This window comes from Cariama cristata, unplaced genomic scaffold (genome assembly GCF_000690535.1).
Source record: "Cariama cristata isolate BGI_N322 unplaced genomic scaffold, ASM69053v1 scaffold17834, whole genome shotgun sequence".
Lineage (NCBI taxonomy): Eukaryota > Metazoa > Chordata > Aves > Cariamiformes > Cariamidae > Cariama > Cariama cristata.
Window position 1 is genome coordinate 657 of NW_009613740.1, and position 27945 is coordinate 28601.

General features: G+C 39.3%; 1 protein-coding gene across 1 annotated transcript; it reads left to right on the forward strand.

Moving 5' to 3' along the window:
- On the forward strand, positions 1-27945 carry LOC104160894 (contactin-3-like; the record flags this gene model as incomplete). The annotated part of the gene is made up of 14 exons (XM_009699140.1): positions 1-170; positions 1397-1547; positions 11456-11583; positions 13034-13209; positions 17020-17137; positions 18309-18467; positions 18570-18719; positions 19482-19552; positions 20522-20756; positions 20938-21053; positions 21677-21863; positions 25146-25258; positions 27086-27254; positions 27845-27945. Coding segments are annotated over 14 exons (2044 nt in total), but the record flags the coding sequence as incomplete, so codon positions are not given.

Genomic DNA, 27945 nt, shown 5'->3' on the forward strand with positions numbered 1-27945 from the left:
GAAATATATCATCAATAAAGATATTTTTCTTAATATTCAGGGAAGGATCCAAATTGAAAATGGTGCACTTACGATATCAAATCTAAATCTGACAGATTCTGGCAGATACCAGTGCATAGCTGAAAATAAACATGGTGTCATTTATTCAAGTGCAGAACTCAGGGTTGTAGGTAAGATTTTCCTTTTTCACTAAAACACAAACCTCATCCTCCCTCTCCACAACCCCTCCTCCACCTGCCTCATATTCCACCTCATCATGATCTCAAATTTAACTCAGATACTATCACTGAAATATACATTTTTGTTGACCTAATATCTTTATCTGCAGTGCTGAGGAGCTGACTCATGTGCTTCCAGAGGATTTGCAGTCCAATCATTCATTGCTTTAAAACAGAACACAACTAAATTATTCATTAGGGGAAGAGCAGAGATGGGGGCTTGGACACAAGCCTGAAGATTAAAACGGCTCACGTGGTCCGGAGGCAGCCCTGGCTCCGCACATCAGTCAGCTGCACTCACCTCCTGCACCGCGGTTCCAGCGCTCCCAGGGGAGCCGTGTCCTTTAAAAGCCATCGCCTGCTCTCGTGTGCAGCCTTTCCGGATCAAGAGGACAAGGGCTTGTCGTTCAGGCAGTGTGTGCTTGAGTCTAAAATAGTGACAGCTGTTTGAGGGAAACACTGAGCTTGTGACTGCTTTATGCACTCATACGCTTGTGCGATTTATACCTCTAACGTAGACGGATTTCAAAACTAAGCCTGTAAGAACAGTGGGACTCGTGGACATGAGTTACCTCCTTTCTGTTGTTAAGGTTACAGTCAGCAGACTGCTCCCTCAACCTTGGCCTCCTAAAATAGTGAATTTCCTTTCAAAGTTCAGTGTTAGTACAGGTAGAAGCCACGTGCCTTTTCTTAACTGTTAATTAATGAAAACTATACCCACTCCAAATGAGCTATGTTGTAATTTTATGTCATCTAACATATCTGATCTGACATGCATTCTTACATGAAACCAGTTCCTTGAGCTTTAATGAGACTGCTGATGTTCACTGCCCTCCCTGGACTTGGACAAATCCTGTACACTCACAGTCAGTAAAACGTAAAGTTAGGCATGTGCTTAACGCTCGTTGGGTTCACTGAGCTTCAGTTCAGATGAAGTCGGTGTCATCTTCCGTGCATGCTTTGTTAGGTGACGTACTCTGCACAACTGAACCGTTACTTTTGTACTAGTATAAGGAGGAGAAATGCATGATTGTCCAATAGACAATCTATTTGAACTAGCTATTTCATGGTTTTAATTATGTTTGGAATCTGAGAAGTGTCGTGTAAGTGCTAAATAGTAGTATCATTAATATAATTAAAGGTGCTTTATTTCACTATTATTGTCCCTTCGGTTTTAGCTTCTGCTCCAGATTTTTCCAAGAATCCAATGAAGAAACTGATCCAGGTTCAGATAGGCAGCACAGTTGATTTTGAATGCAAACCCAAAGCTTCCCCTAAGGCCAAATGTTCCTGGAAGAAGGGAGGTGAGCAGCTACAACAAAATGAAAGGTACCAAGTTACATTGGTGTGTTTGTTTTAATCTTACAAAAGGCTTGTTTATGTCTTTTTATGCAATAGTGTCATTTGTAGATCCAAATAGTTGTAAAGTCTCTCTGGAGTCTGTCTAGCTAGAGGGGTTGTTTGGTTGGGTTTTATTTGTCGTTGTATCTGAGCACTGAGAGTGCATACATATTGCATTCTTTAAGGTCAAGGGCCAGATTTTTTTTTCAGTTTAATGCAGAGTTTGGCCTGATTTAGAGAGAACCGGGTACTGACAGAAAAACGGAAAGGTGAAGCCTCTAGAACAGTACTAAAAGCCTTCAACAAAATATTCTGAAAATGCTGGCAAGGAGGCAAATGAGGCATATTACAGTCATGGTGATAATGTGTGTGGGGGGGTGTGTGTTAATAATTGGGAGGTCCAGAATAGCAGATGAAAACAGGAAAAGAAAATTAATATACACTTTCAGGTTCTTTTCAGGCAACCATGAACTTTATCTACCGATGGTAACGTATGTTGCCATTGCTTTAGTGTTTACATGATAGTGAGTGTGTTTTGGTGTTAGTAATTCTCAGTGGAGAGTTTGTGATACACCTATCTCTCTAGCTATTGACTTCCAACAGCATATAAACCTTTTTTTCCAGTAATAACAGTTAAAGCATTATTGAATTAGTCGTAAACTAAGATGGCATCAGTCTACTGATCAAATTGTATAATCAAACTATACAGAAGCATACCTCTCTCTGCTCTGGAGCAGCCATTTGCTTAGCATCTCTCCAACACTGAGGATTACTGCCTTTTCAAGCTTTCTGTTTTACATTTCAGTATTTGCATAGACTGAGAGTTTCAAGTAGTGAACTGGGACAGGAAAAAAACTCCTTGGATGAAAGGTATAATTAAGATAGTTACATATCTGATTTAGCATGAAACTAGACAGTTTGGTACTTAGGACATTCCAGCTGCAGCACTTCAGCACTCGGTACGGGCTGTAAAAACTCAGAGGAGCGGAATACCTGTTTGGGAGTGTAGTCTGGCCTGAGGTCAGCCTTTCTGCAGCGAGTTGCTGGAGTATCTGAGTTAGATACAGACTGCAGTCACCGGAGCGGCCACAGAAAGTCCTAAGGTTTGCCTGGGAGCAGTGAGGACAGGATGACTGCGAGTGTTCATCTTGCAGTGCTCTGGTATCACCCCGTACTGAGCAGGATAATTCAGGGGCAGTGGTGTCCCTGAAGTGTCCAAAAGTCCAGACATGAGACTGAGGAAGCTGAACACTTTGGTTTTGAAGGAAGATTGCCATGGCAATGTGTTGTGATTTTTTGAATGTATCCCTGCTCCTCTAGGACTTTGTGTTAGGTGGTCACTGGGAAGCTATTTCTGAACCAGGTGATATTCTTCTAGTCCTATTCCTGTAAAACACCACAACGTGGTTTTGTTTTGAAATTTCTAAACGCAGAAGATGCTATCATATAGATTAAAATTTTTGGATGCTGCAATTGATACCATTATTTGCACCATCATAAGGCTAGAGCTCTCTCCTTGTACCCAAAAGTTTTGGGTACTTGCTGTCATCTTGATCTGTGGAGCTCTGGCTCTTTCTCGCAGCGACCACAATAGTTTTCATGTGTTCTAATGTTCAGTGTTGTCAAATGTGGCAATTTGGCAGAAGATTAGGCATCTGTCATTATAGAGCTTGACACAATACCACAGACTCACTAGCTGGCTCCATGCCTTGCAAGCAAGCAAGCAAAATCTCATTCAAAATAACATTAGTTGGTTTTTCTTTCTACATGAAACCTCCCATCATCTTGTAATGACATAATATTATATTGATAAATAAGTCTGTACCATAGGGCCACAATGATCTATAAAACTTAAGTGAAACCTGTTGCTTTTTGATGATGCTCAATAGTTTTTATTTTTATGATCGCTTTTGTAAAGCATGTGCATAAATGCATAGTACCTGATTTCCTCCGTTTAGGAAAATTCCTAGGTTTTGTCCCCATACCATTTCCATAAAAAGGCAGGCAGGAAGAATGACATCCCATTACTGCCTGCCTCTTTTTTTTGGAGCTGCCTATCGTCAGCCTTTGGCTAACTTGTGTAGGTTCAATTCATGATAGTCAAAGCTGCCAGGCATGCCTGGACCTTGCAGGACTCCACACGTGTCCAGGAGAAGAGCATTTCAGCCACGACTTGGGCCTCGCTTTGTGAGCTTTCTGTCTGGATGGGCATCAGATCTGGTGTTAATGGTTGCTTTGGATTGCCCTCCAAAAGCAGTACCCACCAATTTCATTTGTGGTGATGGTACCAGGTTAAAGAAAGTAATGTTCAGTTTCTGAAAACATATTGAGCATACATGATGCTGCCTGCTTAGATTTATAAGCTTAAATTACGGCTTTTAGTTCTGCAAAGTGCAGGTATTTCCAAAATATGGCCCAAAGTGTCTCCTACTATATTTTTGACAGCACACTGTAAATGGCTCACAGAGGAAACATAGTAACAAGCCAATAATCCTGAATTAATGTAAATGAAGTACACTAGCCTTCAGAGAAAAGCAGAAATGAGATTCTTTGCAGAAAGCACTAGAGTTCATTACTGTGTGCTATGAATAATTGCAATTCAGGAATTTCTTGCAGTTCTACAATTCTTACAATTCAGGAAAGGGTTTCCAATTAGCAATACATTTTTCAACCATTAACTACATTTCTAATGGGGAAGTCTGTTGGGGAGGGTGTCTTTTTTAATTGTAGAAAAAGGGAGGAATGAGTTCCTGAACGGGGTAGTGCTGGCCACAGAGGTCCAGCGTGCACTTTACCTAGGAGAGGTAGGGGACACAGAATGACCTTAATGATATTTGGGGCTCAGACCTACGGTAGAGTTCAGGCTGACAGAGCACTCCTTAGGAGAGACAGAGATTGAACGTAAGATGGAGGCTGAGACTCCCCTCCCTCGCAATTGCCATTTGCTTGTCAAGAGCAAGCTGGGTCTTCAAAAAGTGCAGCAAGTTATTTTGTCTCCGTAAGTCAGTTCGTGCAAGGGAAGAACTCTTGCACTATATCCCAGGTGGATAAACACATGTATAGTTGCCCAAATTCATTTTCCCTTGACTAGTTAAAACCATATTCTTGTTGGTTTTGGTAGGTTTGCTGGGGGCGTTATGGAGTTACTCAGCGTTGTTAGAGAATGAGGACAGAGTAATGTTTTGTTTTTCATGTAAATACACAGAAGTGTTGGAGCATGTCCTCTTCTGAGGCTGTGCCAGCCCATTGCTCCAGCACTCTGGTACAGATAGCGTGGTTAGACTGTGCTAGTTGGGGCTGTACCTGAACTGGGAAGGCTTCCTGGAAGGCTTCGAAGCCAAATGTTGGCTTAGCATGAGGGTGGAACTAGTCCTTAATGTCAACTGTAAAAGTGAAAATCATAGAATCATAATGGTTGGAAGAGACCTCAAAGATCATCAAGTCCAACCGTATACCTGATGTCACATAAGATGCAGCAACATGGATAGAATTGATATGTTTGAGGAAAACTCCCATTTAAATATTAAAAATAAGGCACAAATAGTCAATTACTTTAATGTATTCTTAGTATTTTGTCATAAGAGAACTTAGATTTTGCTGGAGGTACTGACCACATTACTTTAATAAAGCCTGAAAGATTTTCATTTTGATGGCACTGTTGCTTGTATTCTTAATTTATTTTTAAATGGTACTGCATTTTCAGTATGTAGAAGATTTGGATAATGACTCAGTAAATTTTAATTAAATGAGCTGAATACGATATGTCTTGTGGAGGGAAGAAAATACAATTCAAAATGGATTCATGAGCTCTGGGCTGAGAAATCGTTCAATGATGAAGAATACAATCTTGCTTCTTGTTAGTTTTGCAAAGTATGTGATTTTTGTTAGGATATCTTGAATAGAGAGCTAGGCAGTAAAGAGCAGTGGAATGCAGAGAGAAGCGAAAGCCTAGGAGTCACTGCAGAACCTGCAGAAGGAAAGACAGAAAATGGGAATTTAATTAATTGGGTACTGAAGGAAGAAATGCTTCCCACCAGAATGCAGTTTTGGACCTTTGAAATAAATAATTTTGGGTGATGTAATGAGCATAATAATCAAGAATTAGCAAGAATTCACTTTTGTTTAATGACTGCCAGATGAGGTACTGAGGGCACCTGATTAGCTGGCACAGGTCAATTTTCACCCTGTATTATGGTTATAGTGTGTACAACCACAATGGGAGCAGCTTGTACTTACTCAGGCTGTTCTTTGCCAACCGTCTCATATTATAAGGCCTTAAAAAAATACCTCCAAAGTACATTTTATCTGCAGTCATATTAAGCCACAACTAGGTTTTGTTTATTCTACGTTAATCTGGAGAAGTTTCTACTGATAGCAGATTGTACTCCCCAGGGTCTCCAGGCAGAGAGAGCAGAGGACACAAACCATAGTTGCCTTCATGTACGTTCTTCTGTGTTGAAAAGCTGGCCTAAGACACCTCCATCTCCAGATGGATGAACTTTTATTTTTCTTTTATCCTCCAAAGAAAAGGAGGATTAGACATTTAACCAAGGTTAAATTCACTTGCTACTAGTTTAACTCATCAAAAACAGAAGACATACCAAAACATGCCGCAACCTAGATAATCCCTTTAAAGATTCCTTTAAATGTTTTATGTACACATATGATTTTTAATTGATGTACAGTTCTAGACAGGTGCTGCACATTGGCTGTAGTGGGTCCTGTGCTCCTGGCTGAAATACCTGACTAGAAACGGATTAATGCAAGGGATTTTGCGATCATGCAGAGCAGTGTTTCACCTGTAAACAAATCCACCTTTATTCCTAGATGTTTCTAGATTTACCAAGACTAGAAAAAGACAAAAAGATGCTGCAAACTTTAACTTCACTGAAAGAACATTCCAGTGCAATTCTCTTTAAAAAAATCCACTTTTAGCATCTTTAATTGTGGCAAAATAATGTCAAATTAAGGGGGAAAGAAAAGAGGAGAAATAATTCCTGATAAAATGTTGCATGATTCTTAGAAGTACCAGTTAGTGATTTTATCTTCCCTACAGTTTGAATTAAGTATTTTTATTTCATTTTGTGTTACAGTTTGAAATGCTGTGATGTGGAAAGTAATGCATTTACTTACCAGTACTTCAATAGGAGCGCTTTTTTTTTTTGCTGACTTTCGTGTCATTTTATCTGGTTTAATTTAGTTGGAATTTGATTGATATATAAAAAGCCAGTCTTGACCCACTTTTCCACTGTTCCTTTGTACTGAATTGTTCCAAACTGGAAAACAGTATGTTTGTGTTTATTATCATATCAATAAGGATCTAAAATAGTTGGCTTTTCTGCTGAATAATCTGACAGAAAGGCAGCGATTACTTAGTTGGATTATGACTGTTATTCTAGTAATACAGCATTGTCACGGGAAGATGAATGCATTTGCATTCACAGTTTCATTAATGACACCAAGTTTCAAGTGGCAGCCTTGTGGTCTTGGATCCTGAGGCACGCTCTGGCGCTTAGTTGTGTGTGTGGTTGCGTTGCACCAACAATTCAATTTGACAGGATTTTGATGAGTAAGGTAGTACTATAAAAACCTATAGATAAGACTGTCCCGGTATTATCCCCGGTAGGTATGGGGATAGTGAATGCAGAATAGCTTGAATACTCTTACGTTACAGATACTGAAGTTGACAGATCTTAGATTGGCATCCTGGAGCACCACTTGGTCTCTAGTCCCAGGTGCTATTTGTTTCAGTGTCCGTAAATATCAAAATTTGATGCAATTTGTAACAATAGTAAAATAATTTATCAGTATGAGAAGTACATGCACTCATTTCTTGGTTGGATTTCTCCATGGTGGGTTATGACTAAGACGAGTAGTAACAAATTATAATGTCATGAATAGAGATTGACATACCGGGCAGGATTAACAGAGACTGTAACCCCACGGAAGTCCCTCAGCTGCATGGAAGATCTGTAATGCCAAATACGTGGTCCCAGTTTGGGTGGGGCAGGAAGACTCCGATAGTTTTACCAACACGGGACTAGTGTCAGGAACTCTGACATCCTGAACTTGGTTAATCCCTCTCCCCGTTCTGTTGACTTCAGTCAAAGAGCATGGGCATGAGTTAAGACATTTGCCTGTTGTAGGTTTGTTTAGTTGCAGGGTTTTTATGCCATCCCTTTGACTATTGGAAAAAAAGAATCTTCTCAAAGATTAATCTCCCACAATTTAGCTCAAGAGTTAGAGATGATGATTTTGTCAATGATGTTTTGATCTGATGACCAAACGGGTCCTAAATCAGTCTCTAGTTGTGCAAATGGATATGTGCCAAAGCATTACTCCCACCAATTATCTCTTTTACAGGGCTAAAAGTTTCTGCCAGTGCATCAAAAGTGTGCAAGTTGTTGAAAATGGAATTCACTTTGAAAATTGGCCTTCAGCAAAATGTATTGGAAAAACACTTGTAGATACAGGGAATGCCAAAGATTGTGTTATTTTTTTGTGTTGGAGATCTAGATCACTTCCTGGCAGCAGGCCAGCCATAGTACACGTGTTTTATCACAGTGCGTGAATATCTAATAATTTTAAGTATACTAAAAGGTTCAGTTTGTCTAATGTTTCTGCAAGAGGGGTAGAGCTATTTCTGGGTTTAGTGTTTTCATAGGCTCTGTGCTGCATTTACTGCTTTGTAATTGAAAAAGTAAAGTGTTTCTCTTTTTAATTTAGCAGTAAAGATTTTATTTTGACAATAATTTTCTCTAGAATTGATTTGTTGGTTATTTGGGGTTTTTTTAATTCTGGAAAAAAAAAAACTTGGTTCTTAATTATGTCTTGGTTTTAATAAGCCTGTTGCTTAATTATTTTAGGCAAACTAGACTTGCAAATAGCTCAGAGCACTCTTATTTGTTTTAATTAAACAATAGACATTTTCTGGTTTATACCCTGATCCTACTTTTTCCTTTGTTTGATCTCGGCCTTTGTCAACACTGCTGGGTTTTTATTTGGTTTTGCATTTTTTTCCTACTGAAAGCTGCTTCAAAGCAGATGATGCAATACAAGCCTACGTAAAACATACAGATAGATGGAAAGTCCAACAACTCAATAGCTTGCTTGCAACCATGATTGATATATTTTAACACCTTTTATTGATGTCATTATAATTACCTATAAAATGTATTCATCATGTCTTTAACACATTTAAAATACCTATAAACCATATGGTAAGATTTAATTAATCATAAATGTTCCATCTAATATAAAGCGCAGCCAAATATTACTTACGCATTTTCCAAAACAAGTTAATAAGCCTCAGGGAGGTGAAGCAGCACATTCGCCTTGTGAGTACGCTTCAAACGTCACCACATTGGCTTGGGTACCTCAGTATACTTTGGAGGATTCAAAGATGATTTCTTCCAAATGTAAACTGATTAAACTGTCTGTCTATTTATAACTCACTCTCTCTCCCAAATAAGATGCTTTTGCCTGTCGATCTAACAGGGTGACTTGTTAGCGCTTGTAATTTGCATCTGTTAATTCCATTATTGTATCACCTTTGCCCAAAGGAAATGTACCTCAGCTACAGCATTGAGTGTTGCAACACCTTTTTTTTTAAGAAAATATAAAATGCAATTCAAAATAATTAAGAAATACAATTCAAACTTGTGCTTATTTCTAGAGTGTGTTTCATTGTAAAGAGCAGCACAGCTGTGGAAGGAATCCAGACTCCTGCTTTCAGACATTTAAAATGCAGTTTCCAAGTGGACTTGAGAAGTAGGTGAACTTGCTGTTAAGGGAAAGGAGCAGCGTAACTACAGAGCCATGATAGCCTCCCACCGCCGTGGTCTGTGGTTAGCAAACACGGTTTTGGAGGATCAGAGACGTTAAGGGGGAAGGATAAGATCAGTGAATCCATCACACTCCAGAGTCATGTTCTTGCTGCCTTTATTTACCAACTTAATTATTCTCTGAAATATGGATTCAGCTGGATTGCTTTTAAAGCAAAATACCATTGTAACACTGTATTATTTATAATATAAATCACTATAAATAATTAACAACAGTGCAGCACACAGAAGTGTATACCTTTTATGGGCCAACTTTTATTTTCGCAATGCAATTAAATCTTAGGTGGTGCATTCATCGGGTATGTCTTAGCCGTGCCTGCCTTCAGTCCTAAGAGTCTTTACGGGCTTGCCCTGCAGCCAGTGCTGCAGTTTCGAGCTTGCATTATCCTTCATCAGCTACCGTAGCACACGGGGAGCTTCACATGGAGAATTGCTCGCGCTGAGCTGTTAGTTACCGTGTGTGAATGCCAGAAGAGCAAGGAACCGGTTTTTCCAAGTGAGCATCCTGCTTATCCCACGCTTGGGACAAGTTTTGAGAAGAAAGGCAGTGATCCCAATTCCCACCTAACACAGCGAACTTCCCCATCTCCTTTTTGTAATATGTATTTAACTATAGAGAACTGAATCTAAGTTGGGACAAATGATGGAGATCGATTGATACTAATTGGCCTCAAGTATGTTAAAAATAAAAAGAGCAGCAGGGGTGTGTATTTAATTATTTTTGTACTGAATAAAGAAGCAGTTAATATTGAAGTACATGCAAATGAGAAGGCAAAATCGTCATGACTCTTCTGTGAAAGGGGAAAGAGCAGTGTTAAGTTCCATGACATTTGCTGCCTTCTCAGCTGATACTTACTCTGACAACTGTGTAAGACTCCAGCTAATGCGGTTAGAGGTTCGCCTGGAGTGTTAATGTTGTTTGCTGTTCGGTTGATTCTGTATAGCTAGATGTGGGTGGCTGGGGCATTTCCAAAATGCCTTCTAGCTGAGGTGCTTAGGGAACCGACAGATTAGCCTCGCTGTGATTCATTTGGTGCCTTTGGAATGGATTGTTGTGATCTGAGAGAGAAGCTCTGAAGCTCCTTTGCCTTAGATGTATCAGGAAAATGTTTACTTTTTTGTTAATTATTCTGGACATTTTTATACACAGTTACTTATATAGCTACTCCAGGTTATCACAGGGAAGACGGCCCTTCATCTAAGGATATGACAGGTGGGAAAGAGGGAGTCAAATTAACCTTACCTTTACATCCCTCCAGTGCTGTTGTCTAGGATGTCATCTCCGCTGTTGTGATGCTGGTGCTCTTCTGTCTATGTTAGTACTGTGGGTCTTCTTTTGTCCACAACTTTTATAAGCATCTTTCTGGTTTGTTCTGTGCTATCTGCCCATTATTTTCCCAAAAATCCTTCCCCAAAGCATACCTTTACCCTGCCTGCAGGTCACTCCCGCTCAGCACAGGTGATAAACTCAGACAGAAGTCTGCAACAGTGTGAAGTCTCAGTTTGCTTTCTAAACAAGTGCTGAGTTTATACTTGCCGTGGACTGAATCCCACTCTAGAGCGCCAGTTGTGCAAATGAGCTATTGCCTTCGATGCCATCGGTGTTAGTTTATGAATCCTGAAAAGTGCAAAATGTGCATTGTTTATGAAAAATCCTATTGCATCATCATAATAATGACATACGGTTATTTCAAAGTTACCAGGCAAGACTGCATGAGGTAAACAACATAATACAGTTGACAATTATTCTAGTTTCAATTGGTGCAGCTGAAAAGGATGGAGTTACTGTGGGATTTCTTTCTCTTACGCACAGAAACATACAGACGTGCATATGCTCACATAAAATATTCATTCTACTGGTGTCCAAAATGGTCAGTAATATACAGATGGGTTCAAATTTGTGGTATATCGTCAGTGTATGGCCACAAAATTTTCAAACATCAGGTTGGTAATTGATGCAGTTTGATACATCTGAGGTAACAGTACGAGTATTAAAGTGTTTTGTCTACAAACCAACGCTGCAACTTTTTAAATCTCTTCATAATTTTTTAGAATCATGTTATTAAAGGATGGAGGACTAAGAATAGCCAATGTGACCAAAGTTGATGCTGGAAGCTACACGTGCCTGGCAACAAACCAGTTTGGAACAGCCAGTGGCTCAACAAACTTAATCGTTACAGGTAGGTGAGCTGGAACGGAGGGTCAGCAGTGAGGTGATGTAAACTGAATTGCAAACTCTGCAACAGAAGTCCGCAATGATGCGGAGTCGGAGTTTGCTTATTGAAAAAATACTAAATGTGGTGGACAGTAGTGTGAGAAGTTATATATTTTACAATATATAAAGATAAAATTATTTTTTTATAGATCTTTTATTAGTTGAGAGGAAAGAGACTTGAGAGATTTTCTGTCTTTGATGAAAATCTGAGATGTGAGGGAGTTCTGAACACTCCTCCCTTCTCTCACTTCTCTAAATACTAAATATAGCACTAAAAAGTACAATTATGCTTTTAAGTTTGGATTTTTTTTAATTAGTTGAGGGGAAAAGACATGGCAATCAAAACAATATTTGAGGTAATTTTATCTTCCAGTCCAAAATCTGTTTAGCCCTAAGGAACTATATGCTGTTTGCTTATGGAAGAAGATGTGGTAGAAACTCCAGCTGCAGGAGCCTTCAGGGACTCCATGGGCAATAAAATATAAAGTCTTTCAAAAGAAAATTGTATACGTAATTATTGTTGAAGGGGTTCTTCCCACTTTCTCTAAGTCAGGCATCACTATCTGCTCTCTAAGATACTGGATTAAAAGGACCATTAGTCTGTGAAGTTTATCTGAAGAATGTCTTTTCTCATGACGTTCTTTTTTAAAGATTGGAATATCTGAAAGATTTTTTCCAAACTCAGAATTATCTAATGTCCTACTGCATTACATATCCTATGTATCTCATAGATCCGAACAGAATTATTTTGTTCAGTGAATTAACAGCTTCCCATTTTCAGTCTGTGCTCCTAAATGATTCATGTCCCTTGATATACAAATAATAGAATTACATACAAAGAATTCTAGAATTAAATTTTATTTTTACAGTATTTATGGTACTTGAAATTTTTCTCCATTAATGTTATTCTAGAATAACAAGCAGCTGTTCTTAATGACACTGTTTATGTTCTTTATGATATATGGATCCAGATATCCAATGCATTCTACCCTATGTGGATTTCCTCTGGTTTCCAGATTTTATTAGCCCCTTCTCTCACTCCCACCTCTTAATCTTCCCAGTGACTGCTACTACGGCTTCCTGCTCCAAAACAAAAGCGTTATTGCAAAGAACCACACACGCTCTTGAATGGTAATTTCATTGCTGTGGGCTGCAGTGCATTTAGCTTTGTAAAGTATATTGGCCTGCTACACAGCAGGTTAAAATTTACCTTTTCAGTGTCGAGTAGCTCCCACTGGTAAATGTACAAGGACACAATGCTCCAAGAAGAGGGGTCAGGCAGCAGCATTTATAGTCCAGCTGCATCATTTGAAGTGACAGTCGTTAATCAGATTTGAAGAACGTGGTAGAATATTATTAGCCAGCAAAGCTCAGCAATACAGGAATCCAATAACTGATATTTCTGCTCTCAACAGAGCCAACAAGGATTACTTTGGCACCTTCCAACATGGATGTTGCTGTCGGAGAAAGCGTCGTCTTGCCTTGCCAGGTTCAGCATGATCCTATACTGGACATCAGCTTCACCTGGTATTTCAATGGAACGCTCACTGATTTCAAGAAAGATGCTTCTCATTTTGAGAAGGTTGGAGGGGTGAGTTGCAAACACCTTCTTTTCATTTACCTTATAGATGTATGCAGCACAGACAGGCTTACTTTTTTTCTTTTTTCAACATAGTAAAAATAGGATGTTTCTCCTCTTTTGGACCTGTAGCATTGTCTTCTGTGTTGGAGGGAAATCATTCATTGAGCTAGCTTGCTGCTCATAACCCGTTGTTCAGACGCGTTGTATTTTAGACCTGAAGTATTGTTAAGTTCCTAGCTCTGTTTCTGCTTCTGGCCTCACATGGTTTTCCCCAAGATCACATGAAAACACAGCAATGACAGAGTAAGGAACTTGACATAGACTTTGTGAACTTCAGCCAAAAACTGAACAAAGACATCCCATCTTCCCTTCTTTTTCCTGCCCTTGCATCCCTAGTGTATCCCTCAACGTTCTGCCTGAGCATCCCTGGGTGAGAAGCCATGTATCGCATTAAATATTTCCTACGCAGGATGCAGAGACGCTCCTGAGGGCGGGGACAGGGATGGGCACGGTGACATTAATGGGTTTTAGAATTTAGCCTTCTAAGCAAAGCATGAACAGTAAAGCGTTAAGACAGACGACAGATGTATCAAGAGAATGAAATCAATGACAGCAAAAGGTCTTATGACAATCCAAGCCGTGGCCAAGTGATAACAAAACAAGCAGCTGAGCATCAGCATGAAACTGGCCATTATAAGCCTTCATAAAGTTTCCTTTCACATTTTCTTGCCAGATCTCCTGCTCTAGAGGAGTAGCTGTGGGTTAGACACTACTATCTGTGAAACTGATATTTCAGCACCTAACTTTTTTCTTTTTGCCTTGTAAAACCTCAAAAGATTTAGCATTTAATCCGTGGGCACCAAACACACAGATTATTCTGCCTTTTGCAATTGATTAAATGTAAGTGCATGTGGAGATGATGAGATTTCCTTGCAGGAGCCATGAGATATTCATATATCCTGTACATTTTCACAGAAATGTTTTGAGAGTTACGAACTGACCATCTGTCATGCTGTAATGGGAATGCTCCGATTTCATAGCCCGTTACCTTCCAGTATTGCTACGTGGCCTTTATTTATTTAGTAATATTTCCGCCCAGCTGTACTCTGGTTGTATATACAGCTAGCAGTATTAGAAAGGAAAGGTTAAAAACATACCGAAACCCGAATCTGACAGTTCTGCTGGCTCAATTAAGACTTCATAATCAGATTGGAAATTGCAATATTTTTTCCTCACTAAAAATTCCAGCTTTTTCCTAAAACAAACACAGGTGTAATTCCAAATCAAAGCCTTGTTTAGTTGTCTTTTTTCTTTTTTCTTTTTTTTCCCTCTGAGGAAAAAAGCATCAAAAAGTAGTTTTTCACAAAAAATTCTCAGTCAGTGCTGAAGAAGAATCCAGAGTGAGTATTGCTTAACTCAGAACTCTGAATCTAGAACATTTTCTTGGAAATTTGTCATAAGGGACAGAATTAGGGGTTTTATGGAATACAGACATTTAGGAATTTTTTTAAACTCTTATTTATGTAAAGAGGGATTGAAGCTCATTAGTAGAAAACTTCATAGGTTATCAAGAGATCCACGAAAATATTTTACGGGCTTTGTATCACATTAAGGTCAGTAGAATAATTTGATCTGGAGTTCTAGGTGGGTCATGGTAATAAGCATAAATATGTTCTAAGCCTTCCAATAGTTGCAGTGTGTATTTCTTGAATGAAAATAACTGCAAAAATAACTTCAGCTTTCTTGGTCATAAACGTGACAAAAGGAGAATAAGTTTTCAATAGATAGAGTTCTATGTAAAGATTTCTCGGAAGTCGCCGTCACGCATGCCTGAGGTCTCTGACATGTAGCAGTTAGTGGGAATGTTATGGGACCACCACCTGGTCTTCCAGATGGTTAGAAAAATATAGGATGTAACACTGTCTTACTGCTCTTTTGTCGTCGTTGTTGTCGGATGATTTATACAGAGTATGGCAATCCAAGCAGATTCCAAACTTCTGAACAGACTGCCTCTAAACTGTTTGGGGTATCACCTCCTTACAGAGCCCAGCAACGGCCGAGGCTGTTACACAGTCAGGAGAAGCAAAAGCAATTTCGGCAGCTGTCCATAGTGCATGGACTACTCCTGATTTGTATTCTGCGTAGCGTGGAGAAGGGAAGGTGACCTTACCGTCACCTGGACTTGTCCACGCTGACAAAGATTTAAGCTGGCTAGGCAAGAATGTGGATACCGCTGGTGGTCTGCAGAGCCATGGGGGGTGAGGGTGCCTGCTGCATGGGGGCTTTTTGCTGCTGCCAGTTTCTGTGTTTTCCCCAGTACTTTGTGGATATGCAGTGTTAATATTTTAGTGGGTTTTATTTCAAGCAAAATTATTCTATTTGTCAGTCTCCTTTGTTGAGATGTTTTAAATTTAGTTTGCTAAAAGTTTGTGTAGAATATGATTTGCTTGTGAGTATGCCTTGCTGTTGTTGGTCATTCCCCCAATATCCACTTCCAGTCAAGTAGATGGATGTTAAATTGCCTTTGACTCAACTTGTAATGTATTGTAGGCAATCACTGCTGAATTGTCCTGCAAATGCTTATGTCTGTGCTTTCATAGAAGACCAGGCATTGTGTTTACACACACGGATGGGAATCCAGCAGAATTGTTTTCAGCTTGCATTGAATAAGGAAGTGAGACATCGTAATGCTGAAATAATGGGTGTGCGCGTGAAACAAAGAAAAATAATCCATTGGTTGGAAAGGTGGTTAATTTTTTGTCTGAGTGAGATAAACTCCAGAATCGTGTGTTCCCCTTTCTGCCAAAACTCCAGAATCGTGTGTTCCCCTTTCTGCCAGACCACCGTGCGCCCAAGAATCAGTAGCGTGGCCAGAGTAGCTGAAAATACCCACAAAATAGGATTCTGTCCCCAAATGAAATGCTGCTTCTCAAAAAAATTTTAAAAAAAACAACTTTTAAAAATCAAAATCTGACTGAGACATTTTTGTCCTGGAAAATACGCTGTGAACTGGGTTAAAGCAGTAATTCAGCTGACACAAAGAGAAAATGTTTTGAAGTGACACTGGCTACCAAAGGTTTGCTATCAGGTTCTCTACTCAGTGATGTAGAAAACAAATAGTATAGAAGGAGTCCTAACGTGATATGAAGTTAGAATTATCACTCAAGTTTTACGTATGTTTCCCTTGATTCCGGAGAATCAGCCACATGCTATGACATGAGAGAGATCAATGGGAAAAAAAATGACCAAAGATTAAGTATTCAATGAAGAACAAAGAGTAGAACTCTAGACTTGTGAAATGGGGAATTTAGCCCAAAAAATGTACAACCTTTAAATGCAAGTGTGCGGCAGCAACCTGTGGAATGGACCAAATTCAGCTTTGTCCTTTACACATTTGAACTCCTTAAAAATCTGTGATAACCAGACCTATAAATTCTGTCTAGAAGTCAAATTGGTTAGTGGCCATAGAAACCACGTTTTTCTCTTTCTTAGGGCTTTGAGACAAGTGGTTGGTCACAGAGCACTTCCTAATAGCAGTCAGGCAGTACGTTCCCAGTACGAGCTAACCACGTTGAAGCTCGCTTCTCCTGTAAAAGAGGAACACTACCTCATGTCTTTTAGGAAGATGCTTACAGACAATTACCATGGAGCGGCTGATGGGTAATAACTTGCTGTCCTGCAGGCTGTCTGCCAATGCAGTTTTTGAGCAACTTTATCTTCAACATTTTGGGTTTCTTTCTTTTCCATTTACAAATACAATCTTAATATTAAATTACAAAGTAGTACATTTATGTTAATAAGAACTTTGTATTTTGACAGAGTGCATCAGGAGATTTAATGATTAGAAACATCCAGCTGAAACATAGTGGAAAATATGTTTGTATGGTGAAGACAGAAGTGGATAGTGTAGCATCTGCAGCAGACCTTATCGTGCGAGGTAAATTTCAGCTTCAGTTACCGTAAATCATATTTTCTAACTTTTTTTTTACGTTGTAGCGTTCAGAAACAACTGATGTTGTAGATTACAAAACCAATTAATGATTTGAATTATGTGATAAATGACTGTGACTTGAATTATGTCATTCTGCCTTGCAGTTAGGGAGAATTATAGCTCCATTTTTGGATGAAGCCTAATTTTCCCAGAGAAATTAAGAGCTGGAGGATATAATATTGACTTCACATCTTTTCTCACTGACAGTCCTTCAAGTCACTGACGAGAGGGAACTTGCTACTGGCCGCTGTGAGCAAGTCGTGAGTTGCTGCCTCTGCAAACTGGACAGTTGGGGTTGGAGACTCCAGAATCCTTCCTGTGAAATGGGCAACTGCTGCCAGAGCCTAAGAGAGGCTTTGTCCTAGGGACACGCTGGCGTTTAAAGCATATAATGCAGGCTTATTCCTTTTCATTCAGAGCTGGAATGCTCACAGTTAAGCCAGAACTGTAGCTTTCTTTGCTGATGATACAGCTACATTTATTGCAAAAGAAAAGCTTTGATCTCGGAAAGCACATTATGTGATTAACCCTTACTCAATATATTTTAAAACATGCCAGACGTTTTCTAACTGTCGATGTCCTGTTAGTTATTTCAACTCCCTTTGCTGGTTCAGATGAGACAAAAACAAGCATTTTTGCCAGGATGCCCAGAATCAGGATTTTCCAGAAGGCAGCAGAAAGCTTGACTGACTGAATTGCTGCTCGAGGTGCTGATCAGATGTTGTGCTGAAAAATTGCTACAGTGCATGGTACAGTAAAACAGCTGTAGATAACAAATTGGCAGACTACAGAGATGTATTAGTAGATTAAAAGAGGACATCGAGGACTAAAGTAAAAGACATCGGAAAGATAGAGGGATCATGCTGAACAAAGGTTCTCTGGAAAAAAAACAAACCTTGTCATCTGTGCTGCAGCTCAGAGTATTTCAGAATTAGATTAGCAATCATCAGAGTTAAGTTTAGGGAATGTAAAACAATAATTACAAGTGTTCTTATTCCAAGCTGAATTGTTTTCTTCCTCCCACAGCGCTGATAAAATGGGAATCCATACTGCTATGTTAGTGATTTCCAGGGTAGTGGCTTTACAAAACACCATGTCTTTTTCAATCTGATTCTAGGCTCACCTGGGCCCCCTGAACATGTGAAAGTGGATGAAATAACTGATACCACGGCTCAGATCTCCTGGCAAGAAGGCACAGATAATCACAGCCCAGTAACCACTTACACCATTCAAGCAAGGACACCCTTTTCAGTTGGCTGGCAGCGAGTTACAACAGGTAAAACAGAATTCTTGTTACAGGCTCTGTTGAAATGTTTTTGACGAGGGACACTGTGTTCTTAGTTTCCTTTTTTTTTTCCTTTCTTTGTGTTTTTAATAGTTCCAGATGTGATCGATGGAAAAACATTCACAACCACAGTAGTGGATTTAAATCCTTGGGTTGAATATGAATTTCGTGTAGTTGCCAGTAACAAAATAGGAGGTGGAGAGCCTAGTTTACCCTCAGAAAAAGTAAGAACTGAAGAGGCAGGTTAGTGGGTTCTTCTATTTGTTTTTAATTCAAGAATCTTCAATATTAACAAGAAAGGAGCGGTTATATCCTTGGCTTTTTGCAAACAAGCTTGGAATTGCCATTGAATATAAAAGCCTATAACTAGTTTGTTCATGATTTTTCCATTTAGCTGTGGGACAGTTTGCGTTGCATTACTGAACATCACAGAAGCATAACATCTAAATACATTTAAACTGTATTTAGTATGCCAAAGTCTCTCAGTTCAGGCAGTGCTGCAGAGTCTGAAGGTATTAATGGATGGAAAGAGGTTAATTTTGACAGGGTTTTTCCCATTCCTAGTGTCTGATCAGTGTACAACGTCCATGGAACAAGCGTGTGGCGCAGAAGAACACATCAGTCAAAACCCCGGGAGTTTACTTGGAATAAAGCCATTGCCCAATACATCTGCATAAGTTGTTCAGCCTATTAAAAAAAAAAAATGAAGCATGCCTCCAGTTTTTAGAAGTTCATGAGCATACATGGTTCATTCTGCAAACTAGTGATGTTCTTCGAGCGCTCAGAAAAACAGCAGCCTGCCGCAGTGATGGAAAGCAGCAAAGTGATGGCAGGGCAGGGCTGGGGCTGTCCAGGAGTGCCCACCTTGCCTCAAAAGCATTGCCTGTCATTTGCAAAAGCACTATGAATATAACCGGCTTAGGTGCAGAGCATGAGGTTTAATGTTAGATGATGTCATCTGTTGTATCTACATGATGTAGACAGCTATACGTTTCCTTTTCACAGTTCCTGAAATTCCCCCATCTGAAGTCAGTGGGGGAGGAGGCAGCAGGTCTGAACTGGTCATAACATGGGATGTAAGTTTTCTGGCAAGCAATTTTCTTCAGAGAATGATTGTTTTCATTCAAACTCTTCTTAAAAGATGAATTTCCCTGGCTGAAGCAGCTTCTCATCTAGGATGTATATGTGCTCGGTAACATTCTGTAATGTGAGCTATGCACGTTCGCCTTCCCTCTTTCGCTTTCCTGTGTTGCTGTGCTAGATGGCAAGCAGTAGGAAATGCAGTTAGTTTGCCTGAGATGATTGCTTCTGTTCTCAAACAAACGTTAATGCTAAAAAGGGGGCGGGAGGGTGGGGGAAGAGGAAGGGGCATCGCTCAAAGGTTGAGCCAAAGAATTACGCTTTTTAGTGCAAATTTGCAGTTCTTGCTTTCCTATCATTAACTCTGGATGCGTGCTAGCCCATACAAACGAACAGATACAACTTTATAATGAGCTAAAAAATGGTAACGTTCTGTTACTAACATTGACCACTCTGTGTGGTTAGCTAATCATAATCCCATCGGAGGAAGGTATAAGCCACTGTACAAACGTAGTTTTGGATTCTGTAATAGTTGACCAAGCAATTACTCATTTTTTTAATGAGCTGTGGATTGTGAAATTGAAAAAAAATTGTATTTACTGAGGAGTGTCTTAAAACGGTATACTAAAAGTGGAAACCAAGGAATGTGCCTGAAAGTTGTTCACATCTTGAAGCTCAAACCTTAAAATAGGTTCAAAGGAACACGTTTTGCCCTGCCGTACCAGAGTTAATTGTTTGCTGATGGAATGATCCCAAATACAGTACCTGAACCTGGTTACAGTCACATACATTAGTCTGTCAGTACTTTCTTCCTGCAAAAATTTGCTGATGGAATGATCGCAAATACAGTACCCGAACCTGGTTACAGTCACATACGTTAGTCTGTCAGTACTTTCTTCCTGCAAAACGTGTCCAGTGCTCTGTGTAGCATCACAGACTTCTGTCGTCTGTTGCTTTTCTCACAGCCCATCCCTGAAGAATTACAAAACGGAGAAGGATTTGGCTATGTTGTTGCTTTCCGCCCCTTTGGCACCACAACATGGATACAGACCGTGGTCACCTCTCCTGACACACCAAGATATGTCTTCAGGAATGAAAGCATCTTGCCCTTTTCACCGTATGAAGTCAAAGTTGGTGTTTATAACAATAAAGGAGAAGGGCCGTTCAGTTCAGTAACCACAGTTTTTTCAGCTGAAGAAGGTATGTGATTGAGTTCTCTCCAGACTGATTGAGTTATACCTCCAGATAATTGACATGAGATGTTTCATCAGAGAATACAGCAACAGTTAATAGAAATAAGATCACTTTGAATATGGACGTGTTTATTTCCACAGTCACCAATGCTGCTGATCATCTCTTCTTTATTGATTTCTGAATACAGAGCCTAGCATAGCACCCTCCGGTGTATCTGCGACGAGTCTGTCATCCTCGGTCATCGAGGTCTCCTGGACAGCCATTCCCTGGAAGATGAGTAGTGGAAGGTTACTGGGCTACGAGGTAAGCTCATTTAAAATACACTCCCACTTGTAAAGGGCCATAAGCCAGAAGGGTGATGCAGGCTGCAGGACAGCAGCACAGATTTAACGAAAGATTACCACATTATCTTGCTTTCTTCCTGCCCCACCTACACCCAGAAGGAGGATATTTTTAGATTTTCTTCTAAGTATCTTGGAAAACAAAGAACACAGAATGAAATGGTGTTTTGCTTCCTGCACTGATAGTCTCCATCTTAACAGTATTTTCAAACTGACATTCTTTCAGAATTACATTTGTTTCCAAAGAAACTATTTTGTAAGGTACAGTTTTCTGAGTTTAACCACTTGTTTACTTTTTAGATGAAGTAATGGTTTTCCTCTTGTCATTTTTTAATTCAAGCAAGATCTAATATTTCAGTTTCCTTTTTCCTACAATCACACTAAAAAAGAGCAGGAAGCATGAAAAGCAGCTGGATAGGAAAATTTTATTTTTCTAGCCAGTAAACATATTTTTTGCAACTTTAATGTATTTCTACCTTTTTTCAGCTGAGAAAAGAAATGCACTTAAAGGAGTCAAATGCAATGCTGTGGCTGAACAGTCCATTCCATGCAAAACGTTAAACTGTTTTGTTTTGTATCTACTAGGTTAGGTACTGGAATAATGGTGAACAAGAAGACTCTTCAAACAGAGTAAAAGCTGCAGGGAATGAGACATCAATAAGAATAACAGGTTTGAAGAGCAACTTAGCATACTACACAGCTGTCCGTGCTTATAACAGTGCTGGAGCAGGTCCCTTTAGTGCCACAGTAAATGCTACCACAAAAAAGACACGTAAGTATCTTGACTTTAAAATGGGGAGAGAAATAATGGTGTGTTAGCACTTGCAGGGAAATGAAAAATAGGCGCGTTACTGGGAATCACAATATGCATGTGACCTAAATTTTCAGACAAGAGGAGTTAGTTACACAATTAAATAGAGCATAGATCTTCCATTCTCTACCCTCTGCTGCTTTAGCAGGATGAGTAAGTAAAACGCAACTATGCCAGTGGAGCTGAAGATAGATATCTAATTTCTGCATAAAACCTTTATTGTTCTTCTAGTGACTGAAAGAATTTTAAAAGAAAAGTTTCTGTTACTTGGAAGTCAAAAAACAGAGACTTGTTGAATTTTTCAGGGGTTTATAACATATTTTTAAGTTCTCTAGGGCATGGCTTTTGAAATGCAATGATCCTCATACAATTCATGCAAAACAATCCTCCATGTCCATTGTTTCCCCTTGAACAAATTGCATAAGAGGCCACTTTACTATTAAAAAGGAGAAATTAAGCTGGAGAACAGATTGTCAAAGGCTGCACTAATTTTTCCACAAATGGAAGTATTTTTAGTACGCTCTTGCATTGTAACACACCTCAGAATCAGGGTTATCAGTCTTGAAGTATTTCTGTCAGCTTCACAAGAATGCACAATTAAATCTGTCTGAAAGGTCAAATTCCCTGGAATAGTCATTAACAGCCTTCTACCAAAAGCAGTCACATCATCAATATTATGAAACAAGCTAGTTTATCAAAAATTATTATATGCAAAAACGAGTGTCACTGAGGACTAAACCAACTCAGATTCACTTATATTTGTTAGAGTTTAAATATATTATATGCATAGTTGGCCAGTTGGAAGTAACTCACTGCCTGTAGCCTGTACCTGACATGTGATGAACAGTTTTCTCCAATTACTCATCTTTGTGGCTACTGGCTGCTCACTGGAGGTTGTGCCAGCCTGGTCAGCTCAGTGATTTTTTCAGTCCTTTTTTTAGTGACCACCTGCCTTTGGGATCGGTGAATGAGAACTGGACAAGCATCTCATCCCACTGATTTGAACAGGATCTGGATCAGGCCCTGAGTCAAGATCGCTGCTATTTGGAATAATGAAAAAAAAAAAAAAATTAGCTGCATTATGTCCTTGTATCTTGCTGATTAATAAAGAGAGCAAAAACATTGCAGTACAGTATAATGTCAATCTGAAGGATTTTGCTACTAGTTGAATTGACTAAGACAAATAATTCTGTGTTCTGCTGCAGTAGAAACTGATTTATCATTCAAATGTGTGATTTTTAATCAATCCCAATTTCTACTTTAACTTGAAAATTTGTGATTGATGTGTTTTTCACCATGAAGAATTTCTGGGCACATTGCATTTACATTCACCCACATGACCTACAAGATACTTCTTAGTAACCATTAGCCACATCAAGAAACACAAATACTTAAGTTCAACTGGCAGTGTATTTCAAGATTGAAAATTCAGTCTTTGTCTTTGACCATTAAAGTACCTTTGCTTTTATATTTAAAATATTCATGTTCGTAGCCCAAAATACAAGTGCAGTTTTGTTTTATAAAGTATCGCTGTATAAAATGGCAAGTAACTGGGGAACACTTGCCTAAGTTTATAAGGCAAGATGTTACAATGATATCACATTTAGAAGGTCTTAAATTACAACCAAATGTTCTATCCATCAGTTCTCATTCGGAGAAATACTAGTGTACATGACCAACTTCAAGCACCTGAGGAGTGTCAGAGACGTCTACGTAGCTATTTGCACGCTTAGCACTGGACATGTACTTATGTGATGTGGTGCTTTGACCTATGGCAAATGAAGTTCTGCAGTTCTGAACACTGAAGATTACTGGAGATTTTGGTGTCCGAAGCAAATTGGAGCCTTCTGAATCGCTTCCATAAGTCAAGTGATAGATGGAGGCTTACAGTTTTTAGATATAATTACTCTTCATTTTTTCAGATGTCATATTAATATTTTGTTGTGGATTTAAGAGTGACTCATTTCTTTTGAAACTGAGCTTTAATATCTCAGTGTGAAAACTATTCATATGCTGTAATACTTAATTCTCAGGAGTAAAACAATTTCCTCTTGCATTTACAAAAAGTGGCTATTAGTGTGTCAGGTTATATTCTATTTAGTATATAGAACAAAGCAAATACTGAAAAAAAACCCCACAACCTGTGAGTCGTTGACTTGAGAAGAATTCTTCTAAGTCTCGCTCTTACATTTTTATGTCTGCTTCAAGAAGTATAAACAGGGGGGCTTTGCTCTGACTACTCGTGGAAAGAAGGTAGGGAGCTACCTGTATGAAAGAGTTGAAGAATAAAAGGCGGGGGGAAAAGAGAGTAAAAAACCCATAAGCACATGCATAGGAACCTTTAAAACCACTGTCAGTGTTTAATACTGGAACCTTCAGCATCAAAGTGTAGCGTGGTCCACCTAAGCAGCAGTTGCCTCCACTAGGTGACAGCAACAGTAAATTGTTTTCCTTAACACATTTAGAAAAGATTTTAATCATTGATTGTGTCACTGCATGACCCATTTTCTGGGAAACCAGCTTGAGGGACCTTAAGAGGTTTGTACTTACCTTCGCCTTCCCTGAAAGCTTGGCAGTTTCAAGATATATTAAAGCGTACAGCCAAAAGCATACTACTCCTTTTGAAAATAACAGTCTCAGATTGTTAATGAACAAAAAAAAACCCAATAGATTTACTTGGCCAAAGCCCACTATTGTTCCAACTGCAAGATATAGAGAAGGTACAGACTGCATTTCAAAATCACACCTCCAGTTAAAAGAACAACCACCAAAAAAAATCTGTCGGAAATTTTTACATTACAAACATGTTAAAGAAAATCAGCATAGTGTGTAGATTTGAATATTCACTAAATTTGTGTAACAGATAACCTGTTGTGAAGTATTTGCTTATTCTTGGCAATTTACTAAAACTAGAAACCATCACTGGTTTGATTAGAGTTTGTTCCAATTGACCACCCATGTCCTAAAACATGTGCTTTTGTCTGGCTGTATTTAATGAAGGACCATCAACAGATAACGCAACCTCAGAAGTAACACTTATGTGCCATTCTGTTATTCCTTCCTTCTGTTTTTCCAGTGTAGTCCCTGAACCATAAAGCGTACAAATGACCAGGCTGCATTTGAGTTCCTTTTGCATCTGACACGTAATGACAGGCAACTACCTGACCTGTAGTTATTTCCTACTGTAGAATAAATCACTAATGCCAATTAAATTAAGGTCATGCTTTTATTATGTATTTGAAGCACCTAGTCAACCGCCAGGAAATGTTGTGTGGAATGTCACCGACTCCAGAGTAATCCTCAGCTGGGAGGAAGTACGAGCTATGGAGAACGAGTCCGAGGTGATTGGGTACAAGGCAAGTGAGAACAGACCAGAAAAATATCTGAAAGCAATCCACAGTTTGCTTTTTCTTGTCTCTTTGCAAGGCAGTCAGTTCAGAGGACACATAATACCGCATCTAAACCATTTCAGTAGTGTCTCTTTTTTTTTATAGATTTTAAATCCTGTATCATCAGTGTCTCATAAACCGTGGTCCTCTCACCATTAATGGTACACTAAATGCCTTCTCCTCTTCATGCAAACAAAGCCAGGGCTGCAGGCATTGCTGCCAACTCTGGGGATCCCACCTATCCAGATGCATGACGTCTGGATGTCATAACATGTATAACACTTATCCAAATGTATAATATTCTGAAAGAAAGCAAAAATCCAAGATTTAGCTGATGGGTATAGTTTCCATTGCTGGCCAGGTATATTTATTAGTACCACATATATCAAACTGATATTCTTAAACCTTTTTCTTCTTACCTACTTTGGGACATGCTTATCGTCTTGATAGAAATTACATTGCTACATCTACTCTATGTCTGACCAGAACACAAATGTACAAGTATTTAACTGTCATATATCTTAAGTGTGCTTAAGAGAATAGCTGAGGATGTTCTTGATGAGCTGCATACAGCTAGATCCCACATGATATATTCCTGCATTAAAGATTTATGCTGAAGATCCGACTATGCAGTGTTCCAAGTTGTATTGGCAAGAAATACATGTTTACAGCTTAGATAAGCCACCTAGTTTCATAGACAGCAGCTGACCTAAAAACATACCGTGTGGCGTCTCAAACTGCATACTGTGTCTGCCACAACAATTTCAGGTTCCCCAGTGGATAACAAACACTGCCAAGTACACAAGGATAAGCTGAATTTTGATAAAGCTGGTTAATTTTACTGAAGTAAAGCACTTAGGGAGGGTCTTTTTTATCCCAGAAGGCAAGGGCAGTACAGTTGATAGAAGTAGGTTTGCCAGGAAGAGAAGAGCCAACAAATGACATGGAAAATGCCAGAGCAGCCGTAGCGCAGTCACTGTGGCAGCGAGCCCTGCGGCTGGGTCCCAGTCCCGCCGAGAGCGTTTTATAGCAAGGCACGGCATTAGGGAGCGTGTTTCCAGGGCAGCAGTGTACCTCTGTAATTCCAGTGGCTTTGCTTTTTTTTTTTTTTCAATTTCATCATTATTGTGCTTATTTTGGGGGAGTTGGGATTGCTGGTTTTGCAATGGGAAACTCCCAAGCTTGTGTGCTTGTCAGATTTTTGAAACTCTGCCAGGACAAACCTCTCTCTGTGCGTAGCCTCGCCACGGGCACTGGGGACCCTTCAGGCTCATCAGGCCTTCAGGACAGAAGAGAGGCTGATGTTGCCTGGTCATATAGGGCAGTGTGTAGCTCCTGTTCTTTAAAATATAGGACACCGAACGCGGTTAAGTTTTATGACAATCATCACTCAGCACTTGCAGGACATCTTCCAACATAGTCTGTAACGTTGATTAGTTCTCTCCTTCCCAAACTACATATTGGCATAAGCAGCTGATCTAGATAGTGACAGATTCCAAATGGTGGGATAATTTATAGAACAATACATTATTAAGATACTCAACAGAATATATTATTCATTTGTTATCATTATACGTTGTGCCTTTTTAGATTAAAGCTGGAATAAAAGAGCTTAAGTGATGTTACTTTCTTTCTTTAAATGTAATCCTGCCCTATAATGTTAACTAAAAATCAGATCTTTTCTCTCATCCTGTCTTTTTAAAGACTAAAACCTTGTGTCTAACACAAATAGAAATGGCAGGACAGGTCCTAGGGGACGAAATGACACGCTACAGCTGTTCGCTTGGGTTGCAGGTTTTGTACAGGACCAGCAGTCAGACCAACATGAACGTGCTGAACACGGACAAGACAACAGCAGAACTTTTGCTCCAGTTTAACGAAGATTACATCATAGAAGTAAAAGCAACAACTGATGGCGGAGATGGCGCTAGCAGTGATCAGATCCTGATTCCCAGACTAGCCAGTAGGTTGAACCTGGATCACTGTTATTTGGTCACGTACTTGTGTAGGGTCCCTGGCCAATACCAGAACCTCCTTTGTGCCGGCCACGGTAGAGAGATGTGTCTCTGCCTTGGTGTAGCGAGTATTTACTAAAATTGCAGTTGACACCCAGCAGTTGTCACAGCTTGTCTTTGCAGGAATTGAGTCCTTATCGATGGGGAGAAAAAAAGAATTAATACTTGCATGTTGTATGGTAATGAGGTAATAAAATGAAAAGTAATTAACAGTCTTCATGCTCTTACGCCTGACAAACTTCATTCTTTTGAACTGGTAAATTACCATGTAAATTGGTATTAAAAACATTAGATTTTTTTTTAAACTTTTTCTCCTTGTTTTATTATTACCTTGAAAGTAAAGACCATTTATACAGCTTGAGCGTTTTGAAAGGCATTTGTATAGTTCTCAAATATTTACTGTAATTTTTTTAATTTTCATTGCTTGTCAGAAATTAAAATGAACAGTAATTTTTGCTTAGTATCTAGGAAGAGTAATAATTTGGTACAGCGGATACTCAGGTTTTCATTTAACCCTGGCCTTTTTCATTTGTCACAGGTATGGATGCAAGAGGTTCTGGTCCATCAGTCTTGAATATCTTCAGTGTATCCAGCTTCTTACCAACAGTATTTTCCTTGACTCTTAGTTCAGTGTTGTGA